Below are 13,028 nucleotides of genomic sequence, written 5' to 3' on the forward strand. Positions count from 1 at the left end.
AAATGGAGACCATTTATGATATACAGTATCTTTTGCGAGTTATCCAAGTATCGATGCATAAGCAATCCTTTATAGGCCAAAGTCTTCACTTTGTGCTTAAATCATTAAAAATAAAGTTATCTTGTTTGCTTTTTACATTTCCCAGAGGCATTCTATGCTGACAGATCATTTTTCTGATGTCAGTGCTTTTCTGTCAGATTGGAACATACCAATGACAGCTGGCAATTTATTAGAATTTATTTGCACCTTTGCTGTATAACTGCAAACCTATTTAAACCTAGAAGGTGTGAGAATCAAATATTATTGAAGTAATAGTTTTGAGTAATGTGACTTCTCCCGTTATCTTCTAGGTTCGAAGTGAATTCATCCTGCCATCTGAGAAGGAGGGCTTTATCCACCGGATGGGGGACATCATCAAACGGGCCGAGGCTCTGATGTCTAAAGACAACAGCGGACACCGCCTCGCCCAGCTGGCTTCCAGTGGTGTGGCTAACTCATTGTCTTCTTCACAGGTTAGCAGCTTCTATGCAGAAACTGGGCAACAAAGTCATACTAACCCGGCCCTTGTACATTACATCACATTGTGTCTGTGTTGGGCAGAGCTGTAAGTATAATGAGTAAAAAGTTAAAGGCAGTGCTGGATTTAAAGAGTTTCAGTGAAGCTGTTGATGGTACAGCTTTTCATTTGGAACATTACGTTATTAAAAGCACTCGTGATGTAAAACCATGTGATTTCTGGTTGACAAAAAAAAAAAAAAAAAAGCACACTTCCATCTTATGCTTTTTTTGCTCCCACAAGCACCAACTCTTTCCAGCTCTTAAGAAGCTTTCCAATGTACCTGCCAACACTAAGTGGGTAAAATAATTTATGTTCCGATGTATTAATCCCTGATGAATGAAGCTTCTGTTAAACTGTAAAAAGAAATACTTCTTTGGGGCAGTGCCATCCCAAAGCTATGACCTAATGCCTTATCAGACATGGTTTGTCCATTTAAGGGAAAGAAGTGCTCATTCTGTTAGGTTCTGTTCCACTTTGTGGAGCACAAAAGAACAAAATATTCTAGTAACTTCAAGCTAAAACATAAAGAGGAGTAAACATCTTTCCTGTTTGACAAGAGACACAAAAGAGATATAATCCTTTAGTGCCATATTTTTCTCCAACATAGGTCAGAAAAGTCTTGTAGATGTGTGATTGATTAGAGGAAAAATAAAGTATAGATTGTTACTAGTAGTCGTAAGCTCCAGAAAAAAACTGAAAGCCAATCTGCAGGACCACCTGTCTGCAGGCTGTTTAATTCTTTGTTCATTCTTAGATAAGTTTTTATTTATAAATTCTATGATTATTCACTTTAAATAGATCTTAAATCCCTGGAAAGCTGTGCTTGTCTGACTGCCACAACCTTCTTAAACAGTGTGAGTGTGACGATATGATAACTTCCTATTGACACCAAAAACGGCCACAACTAAAATAGGAAACACATCCTAAAGGTAATGGTAATCTTATAGAAATGGGTGTTCCAGGTATTGTTAGGGTGTTGTATTTGGAAGATATTTGTGCTGCATTGCTGGCTGTGGAAAGAAAAAGAAAAGCTTGAACATTCATCCATTTCCTGCATCTATTTAATCCCAGATGGGCAAATTTGTGACATTTTATGTAATAAATACACTCACTCTAAAGATCATTTTTTGAAATTGGTTTCTAAACACTTTTTATCAATATTCTATTTTTTTAATGCACCCAGGAATGATGGTTGACTTTATACTACTACACATTATTGTGTGTCCCATGTTTACCTAACAATGAAGTGTTAATATATTGCAATAAAATGCTTCCTGACTGACTGATTTTTATCACTTGTGATATTTTTTACAGCCTAATCTGCACACTCACTTTATGCCTCGAACACACTCATCGTCTTCTCTCCCCGGTAAGTCTCCTGTGTTTTAATAACTAAATCCACTACTAAAAAGGACATTAACCACTTATCTTCTGCTCTTAAAATTCTGATTTAAAACCACTGAGATTCATTAAATGTGCTGTCGTTCCCTCAGCCTGTCCTAGTAACCTCCTGCATCTTCCTTTTTTGACATGCATGATCATCTTGTGTGTGTGTGTGTCTGCAGTTTTGTGTGACTCAAAGTCTTCTCATGCATGTGTGTGTCTTGTTGTAGACTACAGTATGGCTAACCCCAGTGTAGGCACGCGTGGCTCCCCCCCTTGTCCTAATGGCGATGTCCTGAGTTCAGATATCACTTCACCTGGGCGACCTCTTGTGCGCTCACAGTCTTTCTACAACACCCCAGGTAAACAGCCCAGCGGCCCTTCCTCCGGTTCCCACCTGGGTCGCCTAAAGAGACCCAGCATTGTTTACTGTTGCTGAAAAATTGTAATGGCCTTCTGGCAGCAAATAAGTCAAAGCTCAGTTCACCCAACTCACAAGCAACCTCTCACCTCCCATCCCTTTCTTAGTATTGTTCAGAAATCCACATGGCGCCATCCGCCATCACTGCACCTCAAAGCCTCAGTCTGTGTCAGCCTTGCAGCAGGGCCTCTTGGGTAATTGCCTCACCTAAAGGGAGCCTTCTGGCTTTCAGGGAGCTGTGAATGCTGTCGCTGTAAAGCATGAGGTCTGCTGTGTTGTGATAGTCAGCCACATCTGTTTGCCAGCACAAACTCTGGCCGAATTTCCAAGAATTTTCTCTCTTGGCCTCCAAGTCCTCCGTAAATCTCAGCAGCAACGACATTTGAAGTTACTCTAATAACACCCATGCTGCATTTGGCTTTCTAGTATCAGAACATCCTCATTTCTTCCTGTCCCGTGTCGTTTTTCTGCTGGATCTCCACTTGCATGGCAGCTTTCACAATGCTTTATGGCTACCCGCCACCATTTACAGTGTTGCCTAACTCATGTTTCCGTCAGCGTGGAAAAAGTAGAGGCTGGTTTGCATCAACACCGAGCGGAGCTGTGGTTTATAACTGTGCTCCCATTGTTGAGACATCCTAAACCATTCCTCAAGGAATGATTTAGAGATCCCGACATCTTTAATCAAACCCAATAAGTTGTGTGTGCCCAGACTCACGCACACGCACGCGCGCGAGCACGAATGCACGTTTTTCATTTAAACTGCTGAAACGTGAAAGCTTCACTTGCTCTGGTGATGCTAAATCCCTGCATAACCATACAAGCCTTGTGTGCAAATGTTCTGGCTTTCAAATGCAATTACAGTCAGATGGAGCTTTAAACAAAACGTCTTTGTTCAGCATGGAAACCCTCACTTTAATACACAAAAGATTTATGTGCTATAAGATGACAGAACCCTGTTCTTTATTAATAAAGTGTTCCACCACAACTCTTAAAAGTCACTTTGATCCGCAACTTAAGCATACTAATACTACTAATTTTTTCAACAAATTCTTACTAACAGTGTAAACAACACTATATTTGACAATGACTGAAAAACCTAAGGAGCCTGTACACATAAAGAGAATAGATGAGCATAAGTAATGGAATGTGGAGCTGTTATTAAAGAGGCCAGAGTGATGCTGAATGACACCAGTGGAGAATATTCTTCAAGGAACACATTATAGAGATTGCTTCTCTAATTTTTAACAATAAAGGATAATCTAATTTTCTACAAAAATTCAGCATAAACTTGATTAGCTGAAATACTTTTCAAGCTCTAGTGAATAAAAGGTTCCTTTCCTACACAGTGAATTAATACAATTACTCTAAATATAAACTATAGCAAACAACTGCAACTTTGAAACAGCCGATGTACAAATATCCAGAGACAGTGATAAAGCATAGGAATCTAGTGTGAAAAAATAGCATCTGCCTTCAATAAGCTGGTTAAACCCAGGGCCTCGGTTTGACCAGCTTATTGATTAAACAGACGTTCTATTACGACCCAAGTTCTGTTTTCTGTTTTATTTTTTTTTTTAGTTATGTTAAATTCTCCAAAATTGATTGGAATTTATTCAATGCTAAAATTTATTTTTGAAAAATAAAAATTTACTTTCACTCAGCATTATATAATTACCTGGTCTGCAACGTTGTAATTGAACTGTAACCATTTCACTTACTAATTACAACGTGCAGGTTCCCTTGCTCTAATGCAGGATTAACCGGGTTAACCCTGTTCCTTCTGCATACTACTTGGAAAGCCGTAAATATTAAAGACTAGTCTTAAACCTAAGATAAGTTTACATGGTGATATTTATAACTGTTGTTTCCTCATTTAGGATCTCCTCTTCATTATCATCAGCACCAACGACCTTCATCTCTCCTGTCCCATCAGCAGCACTACCATTTACCCTACATGGGCCAAACTCATTTTCCATTCCCATATCCAGGATCTCCAGGTTCTCCAAAGCCAGCAGGGCTGCATCCTCCCCTTACTCGGGTAGCCAGTAACCCTACCTTTCCCTCTGTTCCCTCACCAACACCCAGCTCACCCAGTCCAGTGAATGAGACCCCAAGTCCAACAGTAGAAAGTGTCACCATGTCCCCACCTGCACCTCAGCCTCCCAACATGTGGCCCGCCCACTCTCAGCCGTTATTCTCTTTAGCTAACGTCATCTCCATGGCCATGAGTATGGCTCAGTCATTCATTCCCCCTCCAAACCTGCCCAATCAAGGGATGCCCTCATATCCGGGCTTCCACCCCCACCTGCAAAGTCCCATCGCTCCTCCGTCAGGTTACCCATCCGTCTACCCGCACCATTACCAGACTCCACTGCCAGCGGGCATCCCAGCTCAGAACATCTATCACAGTCCAGAGCATGCGCCTCAGATGGATGGACTCGGGTTTTATCAGAATAATCAGCCACAGTGGCAGCATCCTGTGTCTCCACCTTCTATGCCGTCCACTCCCCCGCTGGCCACCCTGGAGCCCCAGCAACAGGTCCGACTAAACAGTTCACCCATCCCACAAAAGGAGGATAGCAATATGGCAACATACTTAACCCAGATTTCACCCCAGCTTCAAACTGAAACAGAAGTGTCCATGTCAAAGTCTTCGTTAGAGGCTTCCCCATCTCCAACAGTGAGCCCAGAGAACACTGTGAGTTTCAATGAATTTCTTTTATTTTATAAACATATATGATTAGGGAGACTGTTTTCAATATTTTAAAGTTGGGGGAAAAAATCTGGGAGCGACCACAGAATCTCCCATCAGTCTAGTTCTCACCGAAATCATGAACATCTTTCTGATTATACTTGAACTGAATTGACACCAGGTGCCAGTTCAGGAGAGGTACATTATATTTTCCAAAATTTAAATTTTCAACATGTTCAGCAAAGAAATTAAATATTTTACTTTGATGTTTTTGGGCTGTTGTTTTTTCCTCTTTGGATTATTGTTGCAATTTGTTTCAATCAGCTGTGGTTATGCTTCATCAGGTCTCCTCCTTCAGCAATCAATTGCACCTAGTTGGATCTGCAGCCAGGACCAGCAGCCCGAAACTGAAAACGTCTTCCACTGAATGTGGTAAGAGTTTCTATGTACGTTCTGTTGCTAAAACAGACCTCTGCATCATTAACACCTGAAAAAGGTTTTTATTTTTCACTAAAGGCTCGGAGACCTGGAACATGAAGTCCTGTACTATCTTTATGTTTACACCCCAAATAAACCAAACATATAAATGCCAAAATCCAACTTGCAGCATTTACTAGCTTGCTTGCATTTTTATTTAACACATCATGGACTTGGTTAAAAAAAAAAGACTGACATGTCTTTAATAGACACTCTCCTGTTCTTTTCAGTCCCTTTTGTGTCTCTATGGACGTTATTAGGGGCTGTTGCGTAACTGGGAGTCTGGATGTAATGTTCCATTCAATGTGAACTGAGACGTAGGTGTAATGGCTGCCCGACCCACTGGCGGTGACCAATCAGTCAACAGCTTAGCTCGTTACAGGCCTCTCCTCCCACATCTACACCTGTCAGTATTTATACCCTCCCCAGAATCCCACAGTCAACAGAGCCCCTCTGTTTTACAGGGTACAAATACAGGCACTTTGTGTGTTTACTGTAAGAAGGACCCACAGTGGGCAAACTGCAGCACTGCAGAACTTCAGAGTCTCTAATGGTGTGCAGATGTGAGCATAAATTGTTTTAATATGGGTGACAACTACTGCAAAAGAGAGAGAAATAAATAATGATAAAATTAATTTTTAACTTTTGATAAACATCACCCAATCAGGTTTTCATGTCGGCTGTTTAATAGTGATAATTTGGCTTATAGATTAATCACACTTCTTAATCTTTCCCACATTGTCACATTACAGCCGCAAACTATAATGTATTTTATTTGGATTTAGGTCATTGCTTTCCAAAACCATTGAGTTAGAAAACAAAGGCCATCTGTGTTCAATTTGATCTAAGTATAAATCTGGCTGTTCTTAGATTGTGTTCCTTGCTGTTCCTTCCAGCATCTGGTGTGTTGAACAAGGAACACACCAGATGCTGGTCAGCTCGTCAGTCCATCCTTGACCCAGTTAGATGTCTTCAACCAAGTAATTATTCTGGAATAAATAATTTGTCAGAAAAATCTAAATTGATTATGCTGATCACTTTTTTTTTTTTTGATTGAAACTTAAAAGTCATCAAATCAGTCCCATTTAATTACAAGACATGTTCTTGCTATTTATGCAGTTAAGGATTTTTGTTTTCTAAACAATGTGAATTAGTTTGTGTAAAGAGAATATGTAATTGTGGCCTCATAAATGACACTTCAAGACTTTAAATGTGTGGCTGTTCCATCAATCCTATTAGCCTGGAACTTTAATCAAGTTAGTTAGAAGACCTTGACATGAGAGGTAAAGAAAGCATTCGAAGGTCAATCACAAGTCCAGCTGCCTGCTTTTAAAGCACTTAAGTTTAGAAATGAGTGGATGTTTTAAAAAAAAATTATGTGGTGTAGATTTGAGGAGTCTTGTTACTAATTTTACAATTGAGCTGGTCTACCTTGGTTCAGAGGCCATGAGGTCATTGAGATACGCCTTTTATAAATCTTTGAATTAATAACCAACTTCAGCGTTGTCTTGTTTTGTGATTTGTGTTATATTATGTTAAGATTTTCCAATGGTAGTTTTTAAATGCTCGCAGATTCTTAGTAAGTGTGATTCAACTAACTTTACAGAAGTTAAATTATGTGTATTATTTTGCAACATATCTCTCTTTTGTCTTTTACCATCACAGAAGTGAAATCAGCACCTGTGACGGTTGGAAGATTCCAGGTGACGCCCAGTGTTGACATTTTGGACCCACCTGTCCCAATGGTCGCTGTACCACAGCCAGCCAACAATAACAGGACCCCGTCAGAGAGCAGCACAGAGGAGGTGGGGGGATCTGAAACCAGCCTCAACACCTCCCTCACCATGTCCCCTCCTCAGCCTCATCCCCACAAAGGCCCCACGGGGATCCCCAAGAAGGTGGACAGGCCGGTGGGGTGGGCTGTGAGCCAGCAGCAACATCAGCATCATAACAGAGATGATGAAGAAGATGAAGAGAGTGAGATTTTAGGGGAGCGAACGAGGGTGAGGAAGAGGGGTCGGAGGAGGACTTGCAGTCTCAATCTGATGGGGACCTCTGCGGACAGTGGCCTCTCTGTGACGGCCGCTGAGATGGAGGGGAGGCTGTGGGATGGAGCACCGGGGAGCCCCCAGTACAGCAACGCCCTTCACAACCTGTGGTTGACAACTTATAACCGTAGCGCCCCCTATCTGAGCAGTGATGACTCGGACAGCGAGGACGAGGAGATGATGGAGGAACTACAGGAACTCAGAGAAAAGCAAGTGATGTTTCATCTCTGAACAGACACTGAAAATACAATGCAAACTACCTACATAGTAGGAAAGCAATCTCAAGGAAAGAAAATAATGTGAGCTTTTATACTTAGAAATGTTTTTTTTTTTTAGTCTCTTCAAGGGATATTTTTCAGAGACACCTAAACAGTAGCTTTCCCCTTTTAGATGTACTTTCTGAGGATAAGATTCTCTTTTTGCTCAACTTTGACTGCGTTCAGTGTAGGTCTGGATTATATGGCATGAAAAAAAAAAGTTCATTCAGCTTAAGGCAAGGCAATTTATTCACATTGTACATTTAAATAACAACTCCACATAAATTGCCCTGTAATTGCCTAGAATTATTTTTAGTAGAATTTAAACTTCCAAGAAATTAAATAAATTCAACAAATTGCACATTTTCAGAACCTTCTTTATGCATTCCCTCTGTAAAAATTATTTTGGTCATTTACAGACACCTATCAGAGGTTCAGGCTTTGGAGGCCGAACAGAAGCGAGAGATCGAGGAACTGTATGCGAGGATGGGGAAGGTTCCTCCGCCGGGCATCGTCTCTCCTGCAGCCATGCTGTGCAGCCGGCAGCGCCGCCTTTCCAAAGGGAATGGCTTTCCCTCATCGCGCAGGAACAGTCTGCAGCGTGTGGACATACTGCCTCTCCAAGGTGAGAAAGGACTTTTGTTTTCCTTATGCTGTATATGACAACTTACTCTCTATGTGGATTTATTGAGAACCACTTTTTAACCAGGCATCATCAGGAGAAACTCTCTTGGAGGCAGCAGCAGTGGCTCGCAGGATAAACCCAGTAAAGGCGTCACTTTTGCTACCGACATCAGTAGAATGGTGAGATGAGCATCAACTAAACTTCACCCGCCTCCTCGCTGCCCTCATCATTGTTTTGTTTTCATTTCCCATTTCCAGTAAGAACCTGGGCCAAGAACTCTAAATATCCGGACTACCTCATCTGAAGTGTGACCGCAAGAGGTTAAAATCCTTCAACCCTTTCACTGGTGCACCATCCAACAATCTGCGCCTCTTGTCAGTGATCATATGGCTCCGCCAGCTGCTCATTTACCTCACGTGTACAGAAGCTGTTACTGACGAGGCTGGAGACGATACAGGACAATCCAGTTCTCAGAGTGTTGACCAGTCTGGTTCAGGTTCACGGCAACGGTACAACCATGAATCTGCCATAGTTCTCTGCTGATTATTCTCTCTGACAATAATGTAACAACGCAGTCGAGCGATGGTACCATGTGCTGCAGAGGCGTGCCGTCTACCATGAAGCTGACCCAGAATGAAATTGATGTTTTCCTGCTTGTCTGACTTGATGTTCAGATTAACCGTAACAGGAGCCACTGTGAGGCCGACACACTTGCTGTACTTATAAAATTAACTCACATCCTCTGCTGAATGAACAGTGAATATATTCTCATTCAGAAGAGCAGCAGTTACTTCCTTCCTTGAACTAATGCGAAGAATCTACCTGCATCATATTCTGATTTATTCTAATAGGTACAGTTAAGACAACTAATTTAATGTCTGCATTCTGGTGGGATGAGATGGGATGAAAATGTGACATTTAATGTTTCTGTTGTGCAAGATTTTTCTCAGTAAGGTACTATCAAGTGAGAAAGTTGGTGCAGAATGCACATTATGTTAGGGATTCTCTAGCTGGGTTAAATTGTTTCAAAACTACTGGCTTTCCTGTTGACTGTACATTTGTGTATAGCTGAGTGCATTTAATATAGATTATGTTTACAGTTTCAAAAGTAAACAAAAATATTTCTGGTACCATAAATCCTTTTGGAGCAAAAAGAAACATGCAGGGGCGTCAGTGTAAATTAAAAATATAATTGTACTCAATTTGAGTAATTCAGTTCAAAAAGGCTCAACTCTTTTAAGATAGACTCATTACACACAAGAGTGAATGTGGCTAATGAAACCCCAAAATTCAGGTTGTCTGAAAATTTTAATAAAAAAGATCAATCAAAAATTTGAAAACTGAAATCTCCGTTTGCTAAGGTTTATAAGTGCAAAGGCTGGTTGAGCTCTTTTTGCATAAATTACTGAATCGGCATTGCTTCACATTTGTTTCTTCCACACGTTTTGCTTTGCATAAATATGTTTAGATACAGCAGTATGCCCAGAAGCTGTTTTAGCTATTGACCGTTTCTGGCATAATGGGCGTCTCCGACTGTCTGCAGGACAACGGTCAAATTGTCGTCTTATGCTTCATTATGCAATTCATAGCAAAATCTTCCAAAAAAAGAAAAAAAAAAGACAAATGTCACGCTATATGTAATGAATCTGAATATCTTAACTGAAATGCTAAACTTTTAGATTGTATTCTAATTTGAGATGCGTATATGTGTATTATTTTATAGATCAAGCACCTTGTGCACTTTAGCAGATTCAATTGTAATTCTCAGTCAGTCCAACAACTTGTTTGTGGTTTAAAAACTCAGTTGTCCATCTGTTCTGCTTTGATTCGGACTGTGTTCAAGAGTCCAAGCTGTGAATCTGTAGCTGTTGCCTTATACACAAGATTTTCTGGCAGACAAACTCTTGAAATGCATTAAAGATGTTGAATGTAAATACATAATCATATTGCTCACTGAAGCTGCTGTCCTGCCAAGCTCAATCTGTGCCTTTCTCTTACAATGTCTTACTTTATATTTTTATTCTAGATCAGATTGCATATATAAATAAATTTTGAACAAAATAAAAGCAATTGTAAATACTTCAGCTCTTGTCATTTTTACCCCGATATACAATAACTCGCACAATTTTTAAAGATATATTGTTTTGAATTCAATACATTAGATTTATATAGTACAAACACATTTTTATCAACATAAATAACATTTTATCAAGTTGATTCGTGTGTTTTTTTTATCAGTGTTGTAATATTTATTTTCATCCAAGGCCATTGTAGTATAAAATATTCATGACTAGCTTCTGTTATGTTTCTCAAACATGGTGCAATTGCATGATTAGAAACAGAAGAGACAGGCAGAAATACCATCACGGCCTTCCACAGAGCACTGAAGGGCCATGTTGAGGTCAGTGGATTAGCCTGCTGTGCTGATTGAAGCTTAATGAAGCTCAAGACAAATAAATCAACGATTGAAGCAAAACAACCACCTCTCAAATCCTTGTTATCGAAACAAAGCAAAGTCCTGCTCTGTCTCAAATAAAAATAAAAAATAAAACACAGCCAGGTATGGAATATTACTCAGTGGCATCATCCATCCTCTCCTTATTAAGAGCAGGACAAAGCACACGGTCCATAAAGAGACTGGCAATCAGGTTTCCCTCAATTGGCTCCAGTCCTCGGTCCCTTCAGTCTCGCACGCTTGGCCTCCTCATCGATTTCGTCCATGATCCGCTCCTGGGAGACTGAATAAAACGTGTAGCCATCTGATTTAAGAGCGACGGGTCAAGGCAAATGTTTGAAATCAGAAGGGAAAAAAAATGTGACGAATGAATCCAAAAGTCTACCGAGTATAACATATGAAATGGGGGGGGGGAAGCATGAACAGATGTTTGAACTAAAAAATTCGTCGACATTCACCATCAAAATAATTAATTGAACTTCTCCGTATTTTTTTTTTATGTTCAAACGTTGAATTCCAATATTTTTCAGTGGGATTTTATGTGATTAATACGAAATAGTGAAGTGAAAAAGATACATTTTTTAAGAAGATAGTGGGGTTTTTTTTCTTCCCTTTTTGGTTAAGCCCTATTTATCCATAAACCAATCAAACTTCTGAGAGCAAATAATTGCAGAATTCTGCTTGAGGAGCAATTATTGCCAGCATGCGGATGTGGGGGGCGATTTTCGTCTAAAAATAAAAGGAAAGATTGACGGAGCGAAATTAACATTGTCCCTAACATTGTTTTAATTTTTGACTTGTCCATATTATGCTAACAAAACATTTCAATGTAGTGAGTTAGCATACTACACTACAAAGTTAGACGTGAATAAACCATGAAATCTACGTAGTAAATGGAACAGCTCCTTCAGTAAATTTAAAGGCGGTTGATTATGATTAATGTATTAATTAGTACTAAAATTCAGTGAGTTTTAAAACTATTTATATATTTAGTGTTTTGTACACAGTAGAAGAAACATTAGCACGCTAAGCTAACGTTACGTAGTTCACCTTGCAGTTGACGTAAAGGATACAGATACCGAGCACGAGCGCTCCTATTGCGAGTCCCGTCACAACGTTCCGCGTTCGGAGCTTTGATGTTGTCTTCTTCCACTGTTCCAGCTCCGCCTGCCTGATGAAATGCATCTGATCCTGGGAAAGCTTCTCTTTGGTCGGGTCTATCTTGGTGGCGAACGGAGAGTCAGACTGTGGAAGTTTCTTTTCAGCCATGTCTACGGTCAGTGCAGCGCCAGGGGGTGGTTCCAGACCACGCTGCCGAGCTTTAAATCATCTGCTACTACGGAACTTGACGATGTGACGTAAATGCGTTCTGCCTCTGTACATGATTGTCAGATCTATTTTCCTCTTCCTTTTCATTGGTGGGTGGCAAATCACATTTCAGACGTAACAGCAGGAACAGATTTAAAGACGGACATATGATTAATTTCTTAATCATATAAAGTTTATTTTTATTAAGCGAATACTTTTCAAAAGTGTCCCGTGGCTCTTTGGACCTTCCACGTCACTTTTAATAACTTCGGTTAAAATAAAAAAGAATCAGCTATTGTTTTTAAATTTAAACATTAAAAACAACACTTTCAAGAGTTTTTAAGTTTTTCTAAGAACACAATAAAAATTAATGACTAAAGTACCAGTTATCGTTTTAATTTCCCACATATATCAAATGTTTATCTCAAAAGAAAACAAACACACAAACAAAAATAAAATGGAAACACGGTATAGGAAGCATATTTCCTATATAACATAAAAAACATAGTTTTGCTGGAGTCATAGCAAACCAGGTATTTTGACTGTAAAGTTTGTTGACCCCCTGCTCTAGACAAATTAACAGCCATTAAACCAAATGCCTTTTTTTTTTTTTTTTTTTTTTTTTTTTTTTTTTTTTTGTAAATGTTGTTCAAGGTGGATTACGGATTTACTTTAGAAATGTACTTTAGAAATTCCCCTCGGAGACTTTTCAGAATAAATGGGATTTTTGTTTTTAGACAATTGGCTGCTATAATCATGTGCTTTACATGTCCACAAATGAGCTTCAGAGATTTTAACTG

General features: G+C 39.7%; 2 protein-coding genes across 4 annotated transcripts in view; one reads left to right on the forward strand and one right to left on the reverse strand.

The window, feature by feature from the left end:
* wnk4a (WNK lysine deficient protein kinase 4a) overlaps positions 1 to 10,544 on the forward strand; it is a 61,277-nt gene extending 50,733 nt beyond the window's left edge. The window contains exons 13-21 of one of the 3 annotated variants that reach the window (XM_055042729.1): positions 351 to 512; positions 1,874 to 1,928; positions 2,173 to 2,304; positions 4,244 to 5,064; positions 5,403 to 5,490; positions 7,201 to 7,792; positions 8,260 to 8,465; positions 8,550 to 8,644; positions 8,723 to 10,544. In XM_055042729.1, the coding sequence (XP_054898704.1) occupies positions 351 to 512; positions 1,874 to 1,928; positions 2,173 to 2,304; positions 4,244 to 5,064; positions 5,403 to 5,490; positions 7,201 to 7,792; positions 8,260 to 8,465; positions 8,550 to 8,644; positions 8,723 to 8,725 (2,154 nt within the window). In that variant the 3' untranslated portion in view covers positions 8,726 to 10,544. The other 2 variants (XM_055042728.1, XM_055042730.1) reach the window with 2 other exon arrangements.
* Positions 10,545 to 10,587: 43 nt separating this feature from the next.
* Positions 10,588 to 12,229, reverse strand: LOC129367990 (cytochrome c oxidase assembly factor 3 homolog, mitochondrial). Its single transcript, XM_055042731.1, has 2 exons — positions 11,994 to 12,229; positions 10,588 to 11,224 (listed from the first exon to the last, which is right to left on the reverse strand). The coding sequence occupies exons 1-2, from the start codon at positions 12,187 to 12,189 to the stop codon at positions 11,121 to 11,123; spliced, it is 300 nt and encodes a 99-aa protein (XP_054898706.1). The 5' UTR covers positions 12,190 to 12,229; the 3' UTR covers positions 10,588 to 11,120.
* Positions 12,230 to 13,028: the final 799 nt, after the last annotated feature.

This window comes from Poeciliopsis prolifica, unplaced genomic scaffold, assembly GCF_027474105.1.
Source record: "Poeciliopsis prolifica strain line A6 unplaced genomic scaffold, Auburn_PproV2 SCAFFOLD018, whole genome shotgun sequence".
In the NCBI taxonomy this organism is placed as follows: domain Eukaryota; kingdom Metazoa; phylum Chordata; class Actinopteri; order Cyprinodontiformes; family Poeciliidae; genus Poeciliopsis; species Poeciliopsis prolifica.